This window comes from Peromyscus eremicus, chromosome 1 (genome assembly GCF_949786415.1).
Source record: "Peromyscus eremicus chromosome 1, PerEre_H2_v1, whole genome shotgun sequence".
Taxonomy (NCBI): Eukaryota; Metazoa; Chordata; class Mammalia; order Rodentia; family Cricetidae; genus Peromyscus; species Peromyscus eremicus.
In genome coordinates this window covers 98,897,153-98,920,317 of record NC_081416.1, presented here as the reverse complement: position 1 = coordinate 98,920,317, position 23,165 = coordinate 98,897,153, and the positions used below count along the sequence as shown (strand labels likewise).

The 23,165-nt window shown below is 53.5% G+C and overlaps 1 protein-coding gene across 2 annotated transcripts in view; it reads left to right on the top strand.

The window, feature by feature from the left end:
- The first annotated feature begins 7,448 nt into the window (after positions 1-7,448).
- Stard10 (StAR related lipid transfer domain containing 10) overlaps positions 7,449-23,165 on the top strand; it is a 30,567-nt gene continuing 14,850 nt past the window's right edge. Inside the window, exons 1-3 of one of the 2 annotated variants that reach the window (XM_059270303.1) lie at positions 7,449-7,579; positions 11,675-11,780; positions 12,146-12,465. In XM_059270303.1, coding sequence (XP_059126286.1) covers positions 7,577-7,579; positions 11,675-11,780; positions 12,146-12,465 — 429 coding nt within the window. In that variant the 5' untranslated portion in view covers positions 7,449-7,576. The remainder of the gene's footprint in view (positions 7,580-11,674; positions 11,781-12,145; positions 12,466-23,165) is intronic. The other variant, XM_059270312.1, reaches the window with a different exon arrangement.

Here is a 23,165-nt window from a genome sequence, read left to right as displayed (position 1 = left end):
TCCCAGCACTTGAGAGGCAGAGGCAGACAGTTCTCTGTGAGTTTGAGGCCAGTTTGGTCTACAGAGTGAGTTCCAGAACAGCTAGGACTACACAAAGAAACCCAGTCTCAAAAAACAAAAAACAAACAAACAAAAAGAAAAAGAAAAGACATTAAATTAGGGTGGTGTGTGTCATTACTCAGGACTGGCTGGGTATTGAATACAGGGCCTTGTGTCAGCTAGGCTAACATTTTACCACTGAAGTCTCTTTATAGAACCCAGTTTGACTTGAGATTCATGTCCCTCCCATCTGCAGCTCCTGCAAGCTGGGATTACAGGTGTAAACCGTCAAGGCCGACTAACATTTTTAATTCTTTTGTGGCATTTAGCTATGTGTTAAATAGCCGCACATTAAGGCAACGGTATTGGACTGTGCAGGCAGAGAACATTTTCTTTTTCTTTTTTTTTTTTTTTTTGGTTTTTTGAGACAGGGTTTCTCCATGTAGCTTTGCGCCTTTCCTGGGACTCACTTGGTAGCCCAGGCTGGCCTCGAACTCACGGAGATCCGCCTGGCTCTGCCTCCCGAGTGCTGGGATTAAAGGCGTGCGCCACCACCGCCCGGCGAGAACATTTTCATCACTGCACAAAGCTCTATTTAAGCTGGTCATGCTGACACTGACCTGTAATCACAGCACTTGGGACGCAGACACACACACACACACACACACACACACACACACACACACACACGTTGGATTTAACAGCAGTAGGATAGAAGAGTCCAAAGTAATGGTGATCTGAGTGCTGAACAAGCAGAGTGGCAGGTGCAGACAACTTAGTATGCTTTCTAAGACACAAGCTGGCAACTGTGTAATTTACAGGTAGAGCCCTTTGGCTCCGAGGCCTCACTGCCTAGCTCCTCTAGCACAAGACCTCCACGGTCTTCAAACTTCAACTCCCAACATGCCCTTCTGCGGGTGCTTTCGGGAAATGTAGTTTTTACGGCGCTTGGGGCCCAGAGCTCCTAGGACGAAGTTCAGCGCCACTGCGCTCCGCCCCTTCAGCGCTCGTTCCCGTCGCGGCAGGTGGCAGAATTGGCTCCCGACGCTTCACGGGGCGGCGACTTCGCTGCCTGTCGCTGCTCCACGGCTGTGAAGACGCCTAGACCCGGGGGAAACCCCGAGACCGCGGTGGCAGAGCGGCCACAAACACTAAGGGTCTGCGGGGTTGCTTCTGGTTCCCCGGGGCTCGAGGCGTACTCGGTGGAAAACGCACGCGCAACTGCAGGCCTGGCGGCCTCGGTAAACACCAAAAGGCGCCTGCGCGATGGGATCGCCTCCTGTTAGACGCGCGGTGGCGCCTGAGCAAAGATATAACACCAATGAGGAGTAACAGAACTGTCCTCTTGTCTATCTGTGGTCCTTTGATTGTCTGCAAAGCACAACCCCGTCCTTGCCTTGGTCCTCACACAGGACTTTTGCAAAGAACGTAAAGAACCAGAGAAGGATTCCAGCCTCCAACTTTTGACTTGCTATGTGACTTGGGTAAATTGCTTCCTTGGGAACCTAGGCTTTCTGATATTTATAGATGGAATCAGCTTGTTGGGAGGGTCTAATGAGATCCAAGGATGGAAATGAAACTCCCAAGCAGTCTGTAAAGGCGGAAGATTATTACAGTCCGTTGATTGCAGGCTGAGAGGCACATTTCCTCTTTCTGCAAATTGCAAACCTGAGGATACATACCAAACAGGCCTGGGGCTAGCACAGGTCACTGTGTGAGCAAGGGCTAGAGCCCAGCCGTTCTGCGTTCGGGCCTGAAGCCCTTCTTGGCACCCCAAGGACTAGTGTTTTTGTTGAATGCTGAAACAAGTCTACGTGTTCCAGAAAGCCCTGGAGGAGTCACAGTTAGGTTTCTGACCCAATTAGGTCTGATGAGAAAGGCCCGGCTCCACTGAGTTGACCAACAGTCTCAGGAAGCAGAGGAGGATCTGAGCGTTCTTGGATGAAGAGAATGGTGTAGCTGGAGCTATACAAACCCTGCTTCGCATGACAGTAGCCCCAGGTGTGGCAGATGAGAGGCCCACTAAGGGAAACAGACTGAATGGAAAGGAATGGGAAGACACTAGACTCCTGAGCCTGGGGTGTACCGGTACTCGGATCACTTTAGTTGGCGCCAGCAGCCACCGGAAGTGATAGTGGAGCTGGCCTGCATGACGATAGGAAATGATGCACATTGAACTGAAGCTTTGGAAGCTGAGTGTAGTGACACACACCTTTAATCCCATCACTTGGGCAGTAGAGGCAGGTGGACAGCCGGGACGGTTACACAGAGAAACCCTGTCTTCAAAAACCAAAAAAAAAAAAAAAAAAAAAAAAAAAAAAAAAAAAAAAAGAGCCTTTGGAACATGTAGTTGAACAGGTGAACGTACCATGCCACACATAGGCCAAGTGAACTTTTCCATGCCTCTGTGCCTTGTAGCAGTAGGCTTTATGCATCTGTTTAGGGAGTGTTCAGAGACTCTGAGGGTAGATAGATGAGGGAGAGACTGGAAGACACCGAGGTCTGGTTGCTTATGAGGCCTCCTTGGGCAACTCAGGAAAGGTGAATGCATGTGGAAATGGAAATCCAAGATGTGTCCCACCTCCGAATATCTAATCTTCTGGCCCTCACTCACTGTTTCTGCTTTTCAGCCAGGGAAACTAAGGCTAAAGAAGGAAATGGAAGGCCGGGGATGGAGCTCAGTTGGTGGAATACTAGCTAACATGCACAAAGCCCTGGTTTTAAGCCCCAGCCCTGCATGGACTCAATATGGTGGCACATTTTTGTAATCCCAGTACTCAGGAGGTGGAGACAGGAGGATCAGAAGTCTAAGGCTATCCTCAGCTACATAGCAAGTTCAAGGCCTGCCTGGGATATGATACATAAGCCCTCCTCAAAAAAACATGCACAGGGGGTGGGGTTGGAAATTACCTTCTCTTTCTATGTGTGTGTTTCCATTTTGTCTGTATTTCATTGTTTTTTTGAGACAAGGTTTCTCTGTATAGCCCCAGCTGTCCTGGAACTTGCTCTCTAAACCAGGCTGGCCTCAGAACCCAGAGATCCACCTGCTTCTGCCTCCTGAGTGCTGGGATTAAAGGCATGTGTCACCACAGCTGGCTTCAGAGGGAGCTTTTGTAGGAAGGAAGACAGTTCTGCATTTGCTCTCCAGATAGAACTTCCCACCTTGAAGAGCCGCAGGGATCCCTGTGTGTCAGGCCGATGGAGTTTCTTCTTTTTTCTTTTCTTCTCTTCTTTTCTCCTTCCTTCCTTTCTTTATTTCTTCTTTCTTTTCCTCCTCCTCCTCCTCTTCCTCCTCCTCCTCCTCTTCCTTCTCCTCCTCTTTTTTTCTGAGTCAGGGTCTCTCTACTTAGCCCTGGCTGTCCTGGAATGCACTATGTAGGCCAAGCTGGCCTTGAATGCTCAGAGATCTACCTGCCTCTGCCTCTGGCTCCCAAGTGCTGGGATTAAAGGCGGTGCACCACCACCACCACCACCACCACCAATGCCGCCGCCGCCGCCGCCGCCGCCGCCACCACCACCACCACCACCACCATCTGGATTGGATTTCTTTTTTGAGAGAGCATATTGTTATGTAGCCCAGATTGGCTTCAGACTTGGAGTAATCCTCCTGTCCTCAGGCTTCAGAGTTCTATGTAGGCATGTGCCACCTTAGAAAAGGACTCACTAAGGACACACAGGAGTTGGGACAGAATTGGACCAGGATGGGGATCTTTCCATTACATGGCAGTGACCAAGCATCTTCATCAAACATTTATGGAGTATCTAATGTATACTCTGAGAGGAGCTTTCTTAGAACCAATGGAAGCCAGAGTTGCAGTCAGTCCTGGGTTTTCATTAGCCCTCACAGTGTCAATACTGTGACCTTGGATAAGTCACTGCCCCTCTTTTCTGGCTCCTGTTTTCTCTAAAGTGGAGGTGGTAAGCATTATCCTGGGCTGTCTGGGGGGTCAACTATAAATTAAATGAGTTACAACCTGTCTAGTACAAAGAACGGCACCAGTCACGTGGTAAGTAATAACTGCTGGCTATCATTGCTTCTGGGAAAGACAGGTTAAAACAGGCTGCAGCCAGACAGCAGCCCCATGTTTGTCCATCTCCTCCAAACTTCCACAACGTGCCTCAGGCAACATATCTGGAAGTGAAGCGGGGACCCAGGCTCTCATGCTCTCCTCTGGGGAGAGAGATGGCGACACCAGTACATGCTCATGCTCTGCCCACATCCCAAGGCCCAGAGTGAAGGGGGTTCTTGTCCCAGGTTGCACATTCTAGCTTTGATCATACTGGAACCAGACAAGCTCCTTCGGAGTGTGAGGTAGTGAGGGATCTTCCTCCATGAAGGACAGAAGTCTAGATTCTTGGCCTGTGCTTTCTTTGAATGGAGCAGGCATTAGGGCCAGGAGGAGGTCCTACATGACAGACAGGACCCACCCACCAGACTTTAGAAACTACATCCCTGGCCCACTCTGACTGATGGTGGGTGGTAATTTCAACTTTGGTCCAAACCTTTATAAGTAATGGTTCAAAGTCCTTATTTAGAGGTGGAGAAGAAAAGTGCAGGAAAGCCAGAGGGAGGGAGTCTGGTGAAGAAACAGACCTTGCCTTCAGGTGTGGGCTGTGTCTAGAAGCCAGATGGGAGGGGGCAGGACTCGGTTCTACCCCTTCTCCCCTGGGAGAGAGCCCCCAAGATGGCCCCACAGCTAGATCTGTGGCCATGGCTGGGGAGGAGGAAGTTGGGAAGGCAGAAGTGGGGCTGGAGTGTAGGATCTGGTTGGAGAGGCACCCAGAGCAACTTGGCACGTGGGTGTAGGGAGTCCTTCTTAGGCTGGGGTTCCTGCAGGATTTGGGGCCTGAATTCTTCAGTCTGTGGCAGTGGAGGATAAAAATACCGTGGGAGCACACTCCTGGAGGAGGGATCCAAGCAGATTCAGAAATGAGTCACAGAACCAAGCCCTAAATTTAGAAGGTGCTGAAGGAGGCAGCCTCCCCCGGGGAGGACGGGGTGATGCCCGCTGACCCGGGACTCCATAGACGTGGGGCAGGAAGAATCCCCCAGGCAGCAATGTCCCATAGCAGCTGAGCCTACTGTAGGCTGTTCCAGGACTAGTTTTTTGATCCCAGAACAACCTAGAACCTCATTCTCACAGCAGAGCTCCAGGAGAGGCCCACCCACACTGGCCTTTCACTGGGCTTGAGAAACAGTCCCTCTGCTCAGTACTCCTCTGTCCTGTGAATAGGAAGGGCCAGACTCCCTGTCCCCTGCTGGCAGGCACTGTGTGAGCATAAGGAGGTAATGCCCCTGGAGGAGGTCTCGGAACTTCGGATGAAGGTTGGGGACAATATGCCCTCATCCAGTGTGTGCTTACTGAGAACTCACTGTGGGCAGGGCACTGAGCTCAGCACTCCCTGCTCCCTGCTCAGCGACTCTCCACTGTAATAATGTAAATCTCATCAGTCGACAGTCTTAGAGGCAAGACAGTCTAGACACACTGAGGTCAAGAAAACTCTTTTAGATCCTAGCGCCAAGTGTTGAGGTCTTGACCCAGACAGCCTGGCTCCCTTGCCCAAGGCACTTTCCTGGACCACTAAGCTGGGTACTTCACTCCATCTGCAGGTCTCCTTGCCCATCATTCCCAATCTATCTTCTAGTTCCTATGCTCTGAATTCTGGGGACTGCCCTTCTAGGCTTTTTAGGCTCTGCTGCCCAGGGCATCCCCAGCCTCTGGGGAGAGGGAAGCCTATCCCCTCCATGAAGGACTTCCCAGTGGACAGGTCCCAAAGGTCCTCCTTCGGTTCTCCTGTCTCAGTCTTTGGGGAGTCTCTTGAGCTAAGGGGTGCAGCTAGGAGGACTCCAACAGAACCAAGGGAGTGCTTCCTCCACCCTCCCACCCCACAAAGGATCCCAGAGCTTGGATGGCCACCACACCCCTGTGCTGGGACCCTGCTGACAAGGTCCTGATGCCGCAGGAACTCAGTTTGATTGATAGCTGGGTCGATGTAGCCTTCCAGAAACCCTTGAATTTCCTGTTAGAGGCACCGGATCCATCTGCTGACTCTAAGCCCTCCCCTGGGCTCTGTGCTCAGGGTAGGTGGTGAGGGGGTGTCTGGGAGTGGGTTGTCTAGTCCTTCTTCTGCCAGGGTGGACAATAACTCTTGGATCTCCTGTGACACAGGTTGGGCCCCCTTCTCCCAGCCCATACAAGTCCTTCCTTTTGGTTTTTTTCTTTAATCTCAAAGCTGGATGGACCCTGATGGCCCTGAGCAGGACAGTCATCACCATGTAGGCCTCTGGGGAGTGGTTCGCGTGACACTATGAGTGTGACCCTAGCCTGACTTTCCATATCCAGGAGACCTCAAGTTGAGGCACCTGTTGTAGATCCGGCTCTTACTGGACTTTATTTCCCTTGCTGTCCAAGGGGCTGATGGCCCCTGCCTAACCATCAGCCTGTGTGGTTGTGGAGTGAGACAAGATGAGTCTAAAGACCTGACCTGGCCTGGCACCTCCTCACATGTGCAGGATGTGCAGAGCCGTGTGCACCATTGTTACTCAGGTGCAGTGTGTGTATTTAACTGTCAGGTGCCCGAAGTCTGTGCAAGTAGGGAACTGCTGTGGCCCTGTGAGACTGGACAGTGTGGGTGCAGCTGTCCCTTAGAGGTAAGCGTTTCACATTTAGTAAGTATTTGGGATGTATTTGTTGTAAAAATGATTTGGGGTGTGTGTGTGTGTGTATGTGTGTGTGTGTGTGTGTGTGTGTGTGTGTGTGTGTTTTCTTGAGATGGGGTCTCACTATGTAACCTGACTGGCCTAGAACTTACTATGGAGACAGGCTGGCCTCAAATTCACACAGAGATCTTCCTGCTTCTGCCTCTGGGGTGCTGAGATTAAAGGCCTGCGCCATCACACCCAGTGTGTCTGAAATTCAAATTTCACTAGGCAGCTTGCATTTTTCACCTGGCAACTTCAATCTGATGATGGGTTTAATTATATATGTACATGCCCTTGTGTCAGGCTGGCCATGGATGTGACCGGGATGATGTGTGTCTGTGTGGAACCTGGATAGGACAGCAAGTGACAATATGTGGCTGTGACAGTGTCATCATGAATGAGGATGTGGGTGACCTTGAGTGACTGGCTTGGCTGTGGCTCCTTCAGGGCACCTCTGGGCTGTTTGTTCAGTGAGGCCCAGGAGTGCCGTGAGACTCACCCTCGGTAAACACTTAGATCCGGACCTTGTGGGGCTTGGATACAGTTCCTATTGTCACTGTGATAGGACATGACCCTCTCAAGGCCAAGCCCACTATGGAGGCCTGAGAGCCTAGGTGTGGAACTGCCTCTCCATTCCATTTCCTGGTGACATCACACAGGCCACTGTCCAGTCTTCTAGAACAGTGGTCTCAGGGTACTGTTGTGTTGCCCTAGACAACTTCTCAGCCTTTACTCCACCCTTAGTGGCAAACAGGGTTACCCCAGGAGGAAGGTGGGGAAAAGGGGCCCATGGGGGGTAATTTATCATCCAAAGGCCTCCATCTGTCTGGCTAGATGGTAAGTAGGGGTGAGCACCTACTCAAGTCAAGACTGAATGTGGGTGATTCATCTTTGTACTCCTATCACTTTCGAGGCTGAGGCAGGACTGCCTCAAGTTCTAAACCAGCCTGCTCGACTACAGAGTTAGATCATGTCTCACAAAAGCCAAAGCAGAGACATAGGCACTTTGTGTGTGTGTGTGTGTGTGTGTGTGTGTGTGTGTGTGTGTGTGTGTTTGTTAAAGTAATAACTCGTCAAGTTGTAAGATCCCCACAAGTAGAAAGGAATGTAACCAGGGTGGGGGCAATTTCAGACTAGGAGTCAGGAGAACTGGGTCCTTTTTTCTTTGTTCTGTGTAGCCCAGGCTAGCTTCAAACTGCCTATGTAGGTGAGGATGACTCTGAATTTCTCTTGAATCTCCTGCGTCTGCCTTGAAAATGCTAGGATTACAGACATACTCCACTATACCCCACTTCTGGTTTTTTTTTTTTTTCTTTCCGATGACTCCTGCTCTGTAGGCCCTGGTGTCTCTGCTTGTCAGGGTGGGTCCATGTAGTATCAGTCTGGGTGTCTTTAGAACTGGTGCAGGGAGTTGAGGGCATTAAGGAGCAGGTAAAAGGGGTAGCTCTGGGCAGGTAGCTCTTAAGACCCTTGCACCAACAGCTGTCTGGCACAAATCTCAGTGCCCTCTGCTTCTCCCCATTCCAGGAACCACAGTGCTGAGGTGCTGGAGGACATGCCCTCTTCCTGAGGTTGCATGTGAGGCCCAGGCTTGCTCAGAGCCTGCCTTGGGCCTTGAGTCTTCACATTCCCCGAGCCTCTCTGTGTGCTGATGACTCTCTCACAGAACCTCTTATCTCTCTACCCCCATGGCACCTGCTCAGTGCCAAGCTTTGTGGAGCTAGGAGCCATAAAAGAGCCCGGCCAGCCTCTGACCTGGAACTTCCAGGGGCAACTTACCCACCTTCTGTAGAGGGCCATCGCTCTGGGCACTGACTGGGCTCAGCGGGCATCTTGCTTTGTCAACCTTTGCACTGTTTAATCTTGCCAGAATCTAACCACATCATGATGTTTCCTTAATCTTTTTCTTTTTTTTAAGATCAGAACCACAGTTTTGGACAATGTGTTCTTCTCTGCTCCTCCCATCCTCCAGTTGTAGTTTTGGTTACTTATCTAGGGGGGAAGGGGTGAAAGATATGTTCAAGTCTTCACTGTAGTAATTCTCAGAGGTGAGGAAACAGGGAGAGAGAGAGAGAGAGAGAGAGAGAGAGAGAGAGAGAGAGAGAGATCAATCTGCTTCTAGTCACACAGCTAGGAAATGGTACTGTTAGGATCTGAACCCAGGTCCACAGCCAGGCTGTGGGAAGCTAGGGTGGCTGGGTCCTGGGACTCATGTCCAGACTCTTCTGCCAGGCTTGTTCCCTATCTCCTTGGCTCTCTCCTCTTGTATCTCCTGCCTAGGGGTGTGGTGGAACAGGATTTGTGGCTACTTTGTCATGCTCAAGAGGCTGTCAAAAGCCTCAGAACCAGGGACACCTAAATTCCTGCGGTGGGGAGCATGCGTGGGCAAATGAACCAGTAGGATGAGTGACATCCTTCTGCTCATCCACCAGCAGGTCACCTGCTACACTGACCCTCAAGACCCAAAAGATTTGTTCTTAATCTAGATTATGTGAGTGACAGCTTGGCTCCTGTCATCTGTCTCTCCCTAGGCAGCTGTCTTCACCTCAGGCTGGCACCTTAGGGCTGGGGAGGTCCTTCCGTCAGCTTGCCCCCACAGCCACCACCTGCTCTCAGCCCAGCCTTATCTCCCCAGCACCCCGGACTGGAAGGGGGGCATGAGAGATTTAGTAACTTGCTGCCTGGTATCTGCCCTGATGTGCGTTACCAGGGCGCAGAAAACCATCAGGCAGCTGCTGCCATTTCTCTCCTCATGGCCACTTCCTGAGGATCCAGTTCACAAAGCAGGCTTTGCTGGAGTCCCCTTTGGGCCGCCCACCAGCCTGGGAGCCTTGGTATCACAAATACCCTGAGGCTTGGGGAAGGTGGACTTTGGCAGAGGAGGACTCAGCGCCTGAGGCCTCCCAAGCCCAAAGCCAGCCCCCAATGCCACCTACTCATTCCCAGAGACTTCTAAAGAGTGGGTTTAGAGGGCGTGTGTGTGTGTGTGTGTGTGTGTGTGTGTGTGTGTGTGTGTGGTGATGTGTGGTTAGCTGACGCCACCTCCCACGCTGCAGATGGGAGGCCTGGGTATCTAAGGTCATTGCACAGGTCTGATGGGGACCTGCAGGGTTTTGTGTTGTTTTTAGAGAAGATTCACTTTGTAGGAAGCCCCTTAGGGTCACCTGCCATCACGGCTACCTGCTTGCCCCTGGTTATTTTTATTTGTGGTACTAACAACTAAACCCAGGGCTCTACCACCAAGTTAGAGCCTCAGCCCTGATTTATTTATTAGTTTATTTTCATTTGAGGCAAGGTCTGACTTAGTTGCCTGCACTGGTTTTGAGCTCGATATGTAGCCCAGGAAAGCCTTAAACTTTGTGTCTTCCTGCCTCAGTCTCCCAAGTAGCTGGCATTATAGGCCTGTGCTACCACATCCAGCTTGCTGCTCATTTTTTAAACTGGGCCCGATTTACAAACATCTGAGAGCCCTGAGCACTTCAGGAAAAAAAAACAAAAACAAAAAAACCCCAAAAAACAAAAAAAACCCACATCTATTTTTGAACCCCCAGTGCTGATTCCTCAGCTTTCTCTTAACACTGTAAAAAAAAGAACTGTGCATGGTGAAACTAGGAGGTAACTTCTGAGGGCCCAGGGAGGGGATGCAGAGAGCACAGCCAGGAGCCGTGGGTGTCAGAAGTTAATGCTCTGGCTCTGGTGCAGAGGGCCATGAGCTCCCTCTGGCACTAGGTCCACGGTGGTCACTTATTACTCCTGTTAGCAGCAAGCTTATCCGGAGGGGCAAACACATCCAAGGCCGTCCCCGCTCTTCTGTGGCCCAGACCCAGGGACAGGGACAGACTGCCACACTCATACTGGCCTGGCCCTAGAAAACTTGAGCCCCCAGCCTCAGTTCACGTTGAGTAGAGGGGGCAGAGCTGGCACAAGGACCCAGAGGACCCGGGCTCCCAGGATGGAGGAGTGGGCAGAGGCATTAGCAGACAGCTCTTGCACCAGGCTATGGAGTGGGGCTCTGGGCCACTCTATTCTGCAGGGGGAGGGACAGGAGAGCTCCGGGTTCTGGGGCCCTGTGCTTTTGAGAGCTGGTGTAGTCTATAGGAAAGGTATGTACACGTGGATGAGAGCTAAAGAGGGTGGGCGCTAAAAACTGCTCAATAGGGGCTGTAGGAGGGGCCTGCCTCAGGACCATTCTCAGGCCAGAGCGAGACTGAAGTGGAAATTTTGCCAAATTCTGGCCAGCCTGTGAACCTTGAGCCTTTGAAGTTGGATCAACTTCCGGCTGGGATTGCACACCCTACTGGGGACTGAGTTGGGTGTGTGGAGGCTTATAACGATCTTGGTTGTTGGGGGTTGCAAGCTGTGGCCATCTGTAAGTTACTGAGGGGCAGCCATCCCTATTCCTGTTAGTCTCTCAATAGTCGTGTGTGTGTGTGTGTGTGTGTGTGTGTGTGTGTGTGTGTGTGTGTGTGTGCCCACTTCGAATCCCTGACGTGTATATGTGAACAGGCTCTTGCAGAAGCGTGTACCTGCAAAGGGTGGGAGAGGGGAGGAGAGAAGCGACTCACAGTTAACTTCCAGAATCCCTCTCTGCACCTAGTCCTTACTCTGAGAGTCCCATGTTCCTTTGCTACTTCGCTACATCGGCTACTGCTCACCAGCCCCTCGTTCTCAGCTGGTCCACAGCAGCATCTCCCGGACCTTGCCCCTTCCGGGGGCTCACGGGGGCTGGCGCTAGGACCCGGCGGGGCGGGGCGGGGCGGGGCTCGGTGCTCCCGCAGCTCTCACCTCGGCAGCCTGGAAAATACCGAGCGAGGAGAGCGGAGCCCCGGAGCCCCGAGCCTAGCGGGAGGGAGGAGGGCAGAGGGGGCGCGCGGGGCGGGGGGCGCGGGGCGGGGCGGGGCCGGCGGCGGGACCCACTGCTCCTCCCCCTAGGGCCCCCGCGCGGCCCCCGGTCGCCCGGGCAGCAGCGGCGGCGGCGGCTGCGGCGGAGGAGCTCGCACCCCGGCCCCGGCGGGCCCCAGCAGAGAAGCCCGCACAGGTGAGACGCGGCCACCACGCCCCGCCCCCACCGCGGCCCCGCGCCGCTCGCTGACGAGTTAGTTGAGCGAGTCCGGCCCGCACCGCGCGGGGACTCCGTGCCAGACCCGCACCTGCGATCCCCAGGGTCCTGCCCGGCTCCCGCGGGCTCCTGCACCCGCTACGCAGCAAAGCCGCTGCCTGCCGCTCCAGGGAAGTGTGAGGTCGCTCCTTGTGGGAGGGTGGCCCCAGTGACTGTCCTGTGCCGGTCGACAACCGCCCGGGGCCAGCACCTGCCCTTCTCGAGCTGCCCGCTGGCCCGGGACCCCGGGTAGCTCCACCCGCGCCCCCAGCGCACTGACTCTGGTCCCCAAACCGGTCTTGCAGGTCCCAGGAAGGTGGCGTCAGCATCTGCAGCCGCGTCGACGTTGTCGGAACCTCCGCGGAGGACCCAAGAGAGTCGTACTAGGACCAGGGCCCCGAGCCTCTCCACGCTCCCTATGGAGAAGCCAGCTGCCTCCACGGAACCCCAAGGGCCTCGGCCCGCATTGGGCCGCGAAAGTGTCCAGGTGCCCGATGACCAGGACTTCCGCAGCTTCCGGTCAGAGTGTGAGGCCGAGGTGGGTTGGAACCTGACCTACAGCAAGGCCGGCGTGTCTGTGTGGGTGCAGGCTGTGGAGATGGATCGGACACTGCACAAGATCAAGGTAGGGTTGCCCTATGGTACCTGCAGCCTCCTCTGCTCCCTAACGCTCTTGCAGGAGTCTTCTTGTTCAGACTCAGGCCCGGGACCCGCAGAGGGGTGCATCTGGGCCCAGAGTCTCCTACTATAAACCAGGAGGAGGCATGGTCCCCCATTACACACATGGGCTAACTGAGGCCCAGATGGGGCACGTGGATATGACTTACCTGGCTCACTGCACTCTAACCCAGGCATGCCTGTCTGTTTGGGAGATGGGTGGTGGCCAGGCCCACTTAGGGGAATAGTTTCTCTCAGGGATATCTCTTCCAGAATAGCTTCCACGTGGATACCCCCCTCCCCCAGCTTGATTCACTAGGCCGGAGAATGACCCCTTAGCTCCTTCACCCCTGGTTCTCGAGCCTGAGATGGGTCTTTCGCTGTACTTTCTGCACTCTTGGGTGCCAAGGATGGGATTCCTGCCTGCTGGATCCCTTGTCCTCCCTGTCCCTGCCCGGTTGCTCCACCAGGCTCTGAGTCTCCAGCAGGCCGTTAGGACTGTGGTTGGCAGCTCCTGAAAGCTCCCTTGCCCCGAACCACACGGGAGTGGGGGGGTGGGGGGATGAGCTAGGGGGAGGCAGGGACTTGGAGTCCAGGGAATCCAGTTCAGAAAGCAGTGTGTACTCATCAGCCCTCACTGCCATCTCCCCTCCTCCCAGTCCCATGATTCTCCTCTCTGTCATGACAGGGCAGGCTTGGGGTTGGATGGGCAGAGATCCTGGTCTAGGGGCCTCAGTAGCTGTCCCTCACACGTGTGGTTTTGTTGTGAGTGCCACATTTCAGGGTGTGAAGTTCCCTTCAGAGGGACCTGCAAGGCCTTTCCTTTGCACCCTTCTGCTGCTCTGGCTCAGGCGAGGATGCATTCCTGTTCTTAGAGGCCAGGGAACTGGACTTCACAGGGTCCCTCCTGCCTAGGGCCTGGCCTGTGACTCCCGGCTTCACACCAGAATCCGAGGCGCCGTCCATTCCCTTCTGGCCCTATGCTTTTCTGTTCTGCCTTAATCATTTACAGCTTTCTCCACCTGTCCCCACGCGATTGGCCTGCTCTTCCTGATGTCCCTTTGCCCTCTGTGACTGTCTCTGTATGCCCTGGCCCGCTGACTCTGAGTCCCCTTCCTCTGAGCTTCTCCAGGGCCTAGCCTAGGTCTGAGCCTGAGGGGCAGGAAGGGAAAGGCAGCTGGTATGCCAGCATGGTGCTGCCTGTGTGCAGGCTTTTCCCACAGCATCCACCAGGGCAGTGATGTTGGGGAAAGACACACGGAGGAACAAAGTGAAAGGTGGTGGAGGTGGCCTGTGACTGAGAAAGGCGGAACACCAGCAGTATTAGCCAGGTGGTGGTGGTGCAGGCCTTTAATCCCAGCACTCGGAGGCAGAGGCAGGTGGATCTCTGTGAGTTCGAGACCAGCCTGGGCTACAGAGTGAGTTCCAGGACAGCCAAACAAACAAACAAACAAAACCCAAAACAAAAAATAAATCCCAGCAGTATTGCAGGAGCTGGGAAGTGTGGCTTCCTGTCTAGGGAGTGTGTGTGTGTGTGTGTGTGTGTGTGTGTGTGTGTGCGCGCGCGCGCGCGCGCGTGTGCATGTGCATGCGCGCATGTGTATGGGGTGTGTGTGGGTACTCCTACCCTTTGTCAACAGGGTGGAGCTGCCTCCTCCATCTGGCTTGGTTAATGAATAAACCCAGCCTTGCCCAGGACAGGAGTTGGCAGATAGAAGGACCAGGCTGCCTCCAACAGACCCCTTGTGGCTAGATTAGACTTGAGAATGGAGAATATCTGAAAAAGCTGTGGTGTTATGGGCTTCTGGGCAGGACATAGGGTTTTTTTTCCCAATACACAGGTTCCACTTCTTCACCTGCTGAACAGAGGCTGAGGTACTAGACAGACTTTTGCACAATCATCCTTGTAATCTCGGCCTCCTACAACAGGGTGCAAGTGAGGATCTGAGGACCAGAGAACAACAGGGGCTAGCACATGGTCATGTGACTAAATCCCAAGAGATAGAGAGATAGAGATAGATAGATAGATAGAGAGAGAGAGAGAGAGAGAGAGAGAGAGAGAGAGAGAGAAAGGAGAGAGAGAGTTCTAGCTTTGAGGCTTGATGAGTTAGCCTCCAAGTCTAGTGTTGTTTCTAACTCTTCTCCCCTACTGCCTCAGCCCCATTTCCCACAGTAGAGGAGGTGAGCAGAACCTAGGCTCAGGGGAGAGTGACACCTTAGTTATGGGTATCACCAGTGGCTAGCCTCCAGGCCTGGTCCTGTCAGCACAGCAGAAGGAACTCGGGGAGATGAGCAGAGGTCTCTGAGCTTCCTGTCCCTAGGTTCCAGAACTTCCAGTTGCCACACAGTTAATTCTATTTCTGATCAGCACCCTGTTCCTGGCCAAGCATTTTCTCTTGGTCATCTGATTTAGCCTCAGGCCAGTCCTGGGGCGTCATCCGTTTGTTTCTGTGTTACTAAGAAAGAAACAGACCAAGAGAAAGGTTACCCACCAGGCAACGGTGGAATCCCAGCACTTGGGAGGCAGAGCCAGGCGGATCTCTGTGAGTTCGAGGCCAGCCTGGTCTACAGAGTGAGCTCCAGGACAGGCACCAAAACTACATGGAGAAACCCTGTCTTGAAAAACAAAACAGAAAGAAAAAAAGAAAAAGAAAGAAAGAAAGAAAGAAAGAAAGAAAGAAAGAAAGAAAGAAGAAAGAAAAAAGAAAGAAAGGAAGGAAAGAAGGAAGGAAGAAAGAAAGAAAGAAAGGAAGGAAGGAACGAAGGAAGGAAGAAAGAAGAAAGAAAGGGTACCCTACAACTGAGGCAGGAGTGTAACCCAGGCCAGCATGTTCCAGAGTTGCTGGTCCTCTCTGATGAACTTGCATCCTTATGCAACACTGGCCTTTAACCCCATCAATAACTCTTTGAAGAACTGAAGGACATTATGTTCTCATCATCCCATTCTTGTTTGATGGATGACAAAGCTGAGGCCCAGAGGGGTGAGTGACTCTTGCCAAGGTCAGGTAGGAGTCAGAGTCCCGGGGATCACTGGGTCATTTCAGGAGGCTGTACTCAACCTCAGATTTTTGTTGAGATTCTGTCCCCTCCCCTCTCTCCTGCACCAGGGCATGCCCTGTGCTCAGTGACTGTGTGTGTAGGGGGGTGGCACCTTCCTATTTACTTGATTGATTTTATCCTGCTCTTCTCCCTATCTTTGTGTCCAAAGGTCCCTAGAAGCCACCATGGCCCTGGGCCCAGCAATCAGAGCCAGGACAGAGGAGAGGGGTTGATGGACGCTCCCCCTACTCTTTCCCTCCCTCCTGGCCTCCAGCCTGGCCTGGCTTCAGGCCTGTACTGGGCTCTGGGTAGTGGATAGAAGGCAGACAGTGCTGCCTGAAAGTCTAGACCCGGCACCAGAGGCAGATGCTGAACATGGACCCCAGAGACAAGGCAGAGGACTGCTTAGAACCCACATTCAGGTTTCCCAAAGCCTAGACCCACTTCGCTTCACTGTGAGAAACAGAAAGCGTTTCTCAGTCATTCGGGGAACCGTCTCGTTCTGGTATCCTTTTGCTGTGTGTGACTAAGGCCCATCACTTCCACTCTCTGGGCTATCTGCTCATCTGCCATTGGACCTTCCCGACTTGGAGGACCTCTGAACTCAGTGGCTGTGCCACGGGCGAGAGATGAAGAGCAGCCTGGCCGCTGTGTTCTGATGACTTGTACTCAGGTCTTCAGATGCCTACTGCATGCCTCTCCGTGTGACAGGCCGAGGACTCCTGGATTCTTCCCAACGTGTTCAGACCTTATTGAAAGAGGGAAGACAGTTCTAAGCAGGTCCTGGCCCACTGTACAGGGCCCGGGTTTGTGAGCACACACAGAGGCAGGGGTGAACCTAGTAGGAACCAGCACTTAGGACAAGAGCAGACTGGTGTCAGAGGCTCTGGGGCCTTGGAGTTGGAGCAGGTGGGAGAGAGTTCTTGAGAGTGTACGGCTGAGAGCCTCTTGCTGCAGGAAACCTGTCTGCTGACTTCCGGTCCTGTATAGTCCTCCCCTCCCCTCCTGGCCCTGGCTCACTGTCCACCTGTCCCATGCCACAGGCACCTGGGGTACAGCCTCTCAAGCCAGTGTCCAAAGGTCCCCATCTCATGAGCACTGCATTCTCTTGTGACATGTGGGCTCACTCAGGGTTCTCTTATACTTAAGAGTCTGAGACTCAAAGCTGTCCTGGGAAGGAAAGGGTGGGTGCATAGGGCCAGGATGACTGTCCGTTTGTCTTACTGAGTCTGCCATCGTCCTGTGTGATGGGACTCAACCCAGTGGAGCAGATATGGAAAAGTGGAGGCTCAGGGCAGGAGTTCACGTGTGCAAGACTGAATAGTTAGAAGTGGCTGAAGCTGGGTCAGAACCCAGGTCCTCGCCCCCCGCCCCCAATACACACAAAGCTGCTTTCTCTCTGCCCCTTGGCCTGGCTCTCAGTCCTGTTGGGCCTTTCTGTCTCCAGAACCCCATGGAGACTCACCCCCTGTCCTTGGGTCTCTCCGTGCTGTGTCATTGTGATTGGAGACCTTGGAGGGGACCCAACTGGGTAAAAGTCCAGTCCTCACTATGTGATCTGAGGGGTCACTTCACCTTTCTGGGTCTGTTTTCTTATCAGTTCAGGTCCTGGCTTGGCCTTTTCCTCTCTAGGGTCAGTTTGTCCATCTCTGCAGGAGTTGCTGGACATGTGGTTTGTAGAGGCGATCCTAACCTTAGGCCTGGGAAAGGTGATGAGACTTCACTGCAGGGCATGGGGTAAAGATGGTCAACTAAAGCCTTTGGTGGTCTGTGCCCCAGTGAGCACTCTGAATCCCGGGATAGTGCTGAGGATCCCTGCCTTGGTTCTAGCCTGACCTGACGTAGGACACCTGGAATAAGGGGGCTTCCAGAGCTGTCCTGGGGAGCACAGCCCCAGAGGGGTGCCCAGGGAGTTAATGGTCTGTGCTGTGGGGAATGGGCAGTGGTGGCTGGAGGTGGTGAGGATGCCTTTCTGGCTGAGGTGCCTGATGGAGTTGAAGCTCTACAAGAGAAAACACAGGATACAAAGTCTGCTCAGTGGCCCTGGGCGGGCAGCTTCCACTTCCTCATCTGTTCAGCGTGGACGGAAGTGTCAGCCTGCCTGTGTTCATCCTGCTCCTTCAGCTACCCATTCAGTGAGCATCATTGGGTAGCCTCTCTTCCTGGGCCCATGCTGGAAGTCCAGGACAGCCAGGAATCAAAGGGCTCCCAGTGGAACCCAGAGCGGCCACTGAGCTGGCCAGTCTTCAGGATCAGGGAAGGCTTCCTGGAGTACCATGCCTAGGTGGTGGCTTTGGAATTGAGAGGAGAGCAAGTAGGAGATTGACAGCATCAGGTGCATTCTGCACAGACTCGAAGAAAAGTAAAGGTGGATGGGGGAGACCCTGGGACAGACGCCCTGGTTGAGAATGGGAACTAGAAAGGAGTTAGTGAGGTAGACCAGGCCTTTGACTCTCTGGAATGGGGTGCGTTTTGGTGTCAGGGTTTGCTCTGAGGAGAGGCTGCAGCAGCAGCATCCATCTGGGCAATGGTACCAAGTCTATGCTGAAGCGGGGGCTGTGGGCAATGCAGCTTGGGATCAGTCCAGAAAGATTAGGGGGAGACAGGGTGCCAACTGACTTGCTGAGTAGACTAAGGTGGAAGATGGTGGGGTGCACAGCCCCTGTGGCCCCTGTCCTGACAGTGGGTGGTGTGCCTCCAGGCTACGCCCCCGTTGGGGGTAGGGGAGCCCTCAGCTCCTAGGCTGACTTGGTGCCCTCCACACCCAGTTCCCCAGGCTCCAGCGTTTAAACTTTAACGAGCCTCAGCTCAGTTTCCAGCCGAGAGTGTTTAAAGTTTCAGGAGATGAGAGAAAGGAGCGAGTCCTTGAGACAGCTGGGTTCTCTTTCGTCCCTTGTGCCTCCACGCCTGGCTGGACCACTTGGAGCCAGAGCCCCGGGTACCCTGACCCTGGAGACTCGGCTCTCTGTAGAGGTCTGGGACCTAGGCTGGGCCCCTCTAGAGTGTTCCCACAGGTCTGGGTGCCAGGTTGCCCGCAAGCTTAGATGGGACTAGAACCCATCACAGCCCAGGCCCCGTACCCGGGCAGATGATTGTCCTCTGGCTACAGGCGGAGGGACACAGCTCAGAGTAGGTGTCAGGTTGGCGGTGTCCCCAACCCTCTTGGTGTTCTCTGTGTCCTTTCCTAGCATTCTTATGTTGGTGTAGATGCTGTAGGTCCCTATAGAGATTAAAAAACCTGGGAAGGAAGAGTCTCATGCCAAATACACACTTGTCACCCGCCATTCAATGGAGCCTGGGTCAGTGGCTCAGGGCAGCTGGCACCGTTCTCTGGGGCTTTATTTGATTTATTTATTTATTATACTTTGTGTGTGTATGTACACATATGCATGCACATGCGTATGCCAAGGCAGGGGGTGTGGCGGTCAGAGGACTACTTACCGAAGTTGGTTCTGTCCTTCCACCATGTGGGTCCCGGGGAATTGAACCTGGGCCCTCAATCTTGGTGGCAAGTACCTTTACCTGCTGAGCCATCTCACTGGCCCTCTCTGGACTTTAGCATACTACTTCCTTCTTGCCTTTTAGCCCGGGCTTCCAGAAGACAGGCACATGCCACATCTCTAGAATCTTTCTGTTCTGGGGCAGGTATCACAAGAGTCCCTACATTTAAGGAGTGTGTACTATATGCCAAGCATTGTGTATGCGGGAATTTGGCAGCCAATCACACTTATCAGACCCTGTTGTTATGAGGCCCATATCCTGACAGGGAGCCAAGCAAAACAGAAGCAAACTACTAAAGACAACAGCAGAGCACAGGGTAGTGTGAGGGGGTTGGGGGAGTCTACGCCTGGACTTCTGTGTGTGGAACTGGATTGTGGGTGGCCGTGTGTGACACAGCCTTCTGACAGATGGACTGAGGGGCCCCCACAAGCAGCTACAAGGTTCCCCAGTCCCAAGCAGGCACCTGAGAAGCTTGGGTCATTCCACACTGAGTGCATGTGTGTGCCAAGTGTGAGACTGCGTGTGTTTCTGTGTCTGGCATTGCTCTGTGTGTGAGTCACACCCCCTCACTGCAGGAGCAGAGTTGTCTCTGATCCAATTATGTCTGCTCAGCTGTCTCCTGGCAGCTCCTGCCCCCTGGTGCAGCTCTGGCTCCGCCATGGCTTTCCCTTCCTGCTTCTTCTTTGTCTGCCTCTGGCCTCACTCTGGGTTTCAGGGTCTCCCTTTTCCAACCCTGTCTCTGTTCTTTTCTCCCTGCCTGGTAGCTGCCTGGGTCCCCGATGACTCTGCTTGCCTCTTTTCCTCTCTCTCTCTCTCTCTCTCTCTCTCTCTCTCTCTCTCTCTCTCTCTCTCTCTTTTCTTTCCCTGTCTCTGGTGTTTATTCGTTTAGCAGACCTCTTCTTTTGCTATCTACCTACTCTACCACGCTATCGTGGTGGGGATATGGAGGGAGATGAGACCTGGGCCCTCCTCTCCAGAGACTCCAGGCCTAGTGGAGAGGCAAGGAGAGCCTTCAGAGGAGTGCTGGGACAGAGACTTGGCCTGAGACCAGTGACTGACAGACCGGGGTGGGGGTGGGTGGGAGGTGGGTGGGGTGGGGTGGGGTGGGGACGAGGCAGGGCTTCATCAGGGAGCAGGTGCTTAGGCCAAGCCAGATCCTGTGAGTTCCTGGATGGGGCAGGTGTGCACACTGAGGCTGAGGTAGAAGGGAGCAGGGCGGTTGGATTTGATCCTGCAGCCTTCAAGCTTGGCAATGCCATTGTCAGGGTTTAGAAAATTCCCCGGCTTCAGGGGACCAATTGACTTGGAAACCTGGAGACTTGAAAGGAGGATGTGGCTACAGAGGCCAAGAAGTGATGGTAGGGCCTGTCTGATGGGCAGAGAGGACCTGCCAGGAAGGCTGTGGTACAGCAGAGCTGGGAAGAAAGGGGAGGAAGGAATTAGTCCCGAGCCGAGCTCAGGCTCCAGGCACTGGAGGGAAACAGGCACTTCGGACAGCTGATAAGCTAGCACAGGACACGGGGTAGGGGAGCCCAGTGGCCTGGGGGCTGTCTGGGGCTTGATGCCCAGAAGGCTACTGAGGAAACGGTCTGGTGCTTGCTAGACCTTTAGGGATCATCGTCAGTGGTGGTCCCTGATACCCAGGGGAGTGTTTGTCTTCGTCTGTCTCAGTGTCCAATAGCAGCCCTGATCCTGTCCTGTCTCACTTTGCTGGTCCCCCCACCCCCATCCCATTTCTTCTACCTCCCCATTATACCTCTTTCCCAGCTCCCCCTCCTTCATCTGTCTCCCTGTCCTCAGGACAGGAGTGGAAAGGTCGACGACAGAGCAGGCGGTTAGCCCCTGCAGCCTTCCTTACTGCTCAGAGCTGGGCCTGCTGCTGAAGCTGGGGGTGGGGGCGGTGTCCAGGGAAGCTGCTGGAGACCGGTGGGAGGGAGGGCACCAGGCAGGGCAGGGGTGAGTCACCCAGCCCTGGATGGAGAGCAGCAGAGAAGGGCCTGGGTGGGTCCTGCAGGGAGCTCTGCCTACAGAAGACTGAGACATGGCAGGATGTCCCTCCGCCACCAGTCTTGGGGGTGTCCTTTCAGAGAAAAGTTGAGCTGCAGGTAGTTGCTGCCAGACCCCTCTCCTTCAGAGGAGAAGGCTGTGGGGACTAACGGCTGTTATCCAGGTGTGAATACTGACTGAGCTGAAAGAGGGGGTCAGAGACTTTGTATCTCTATCAGCATGCGTGTTCTCCAGACCCTTCCAGTAGGCCCAAGCAAAGCCTACCCCAAGATCCCCTCCCCGTTCCACACTTTCCCCATAAGCCCCAGCCTCTAGCACAGACAGCCCTCATCTGGCTATTCCCCACCTCAAATTCCTTAATTCCTCACAGAACAGAGCCTGATTCTTGTGGACCAGGCTCAGAGGTGGACTTTGGGTTACGCTGGCGCTAGGCTGGTTCCTCTGCTCATTTTTCAATGCCACCGTTCATTAAGGGACACTGACTTCCCATAGAACGGGCAAAGCTGTCAGCCCACTAGCACAGAACCCGGCCCAGTGGGCACTCCATTAACAGTTGCTGAATGGATGAATGAATGAACACATTGAGTACCCAAGGGACAGCTCCATTTCCTGCCTTATCCTTGTTCACTCAGGGTGACTCAGGTTACCTCAGACAGCTGCATGTGCCTTCTCCTCCCCTAGGCCGGTCGTTTCTGGTTCCCAGCTTGCACCAGCCTCTGCCAAGAGCTTCTTCCCCCTTTCACCTGGGTACCACTGCCCATCTGGCTCGCTTTCAGGGTGTGGCTTTGCCGTGTTTTCTTTTGTCTGTCGTTCTTCTCTCTCCTGTCTCTGCCCTGACCCTTCAGGATCGTCATTGCCTGCTCCTGCCCTGGCCCAACAGTGAGTGGCCCAAGGTCCCCTGCTTCCCACTCGTAGCCCAGTCAGTCTGTGGCCATCAGTGGCATGAAAGCCAGATACTGCTGAGCACTTCCAAGGATGGGTGTCAGCCCAGAGTGTCAGGTCCAGGGAGCAGGGTCCTAGAGGTTCGGGACGGAACTACTACTACTACTTTTCTTTTTTGTTTGTTTGTTTTGTTTTTCGAAGAGAATCATGATTTATAAGGCTAGAAAGGGCAGTTGGGGGCAGATCCCTGGGGATGCTTAAATCAAGGCTGAAGAAATATTTGATGCACAGTAGGACTACAACTAAAGTTTCTTTAAAAAAAACAACTTTATCACTGACCTGTGGTGGTGCATGCCTTTCATTCCAGCAGTTGGGAGGCAGAGGCAGGAGGATCTCTGAGTTTGAGGCCAGCCTGGTCTACAGATCAAGATCCAGGACAGCCAGGGCTACACAGGGCTACCCTGTCTCGCAAAACAAACAAAAAAAGGATGCGCCACCAGGTGGGTGTGCATCACTACCACCTGGCCTGGACAGAACTAGGACACCAGAGTGGTTATTTTCTGACAGGTCTGTCATCAAACTAATGTATTCTCCTGCATTAGCTTCCTGTGTACTAGGATTGCAGATATGCAAGATGAAAATGGTGCTTCTGTGTTTCATAAATATTATAGTGCTAGTAAGAAGAATCCAAAAATGATAACCTGGAGAAGTGGCACACGCCCACAGTTCCAGCTATTAGGGATGCTGAGGGATGCTGAGGCAGGAAGATCACTTAAACTCAAGGGTTTGAGGCCAGTCTGGATAAACAGCAAGAACCCTGTGTGTGTGTTGGGGGGGGGGCGCAGGGTGTGTGTGTCAGGGGGTGGATGTAGCTCATTTGGTACTTGGTAGAGTGCCAGCCTGGCATGCATAAACATGAAGCCTTCTTTTCCCAGCACTGCATACACTGGATGTAGTCATACAAGACTATGATCTGCACTTGGGAGGTGTAGACAGGTTAAGAAATGTGAGATGATCTTTGGGTATGTAGCAAGTCCATGGCTAGCCTGGTCTAGATGAGACTATCTCAAAAAAATTTTTTTTTTTTTTTTAATTTTAAAAAGGAAACCTCCTCCACCCCCAAACTCTGATTTCCTGAGGGGAACATCCCCAGGACTCCTTCCAGCTCTTTTCAAAGGCGTAGGTAATCTGTGAAGGGCTGAAACCATGCACAGTGTTCTGTTTGTTCATTTAAATTTG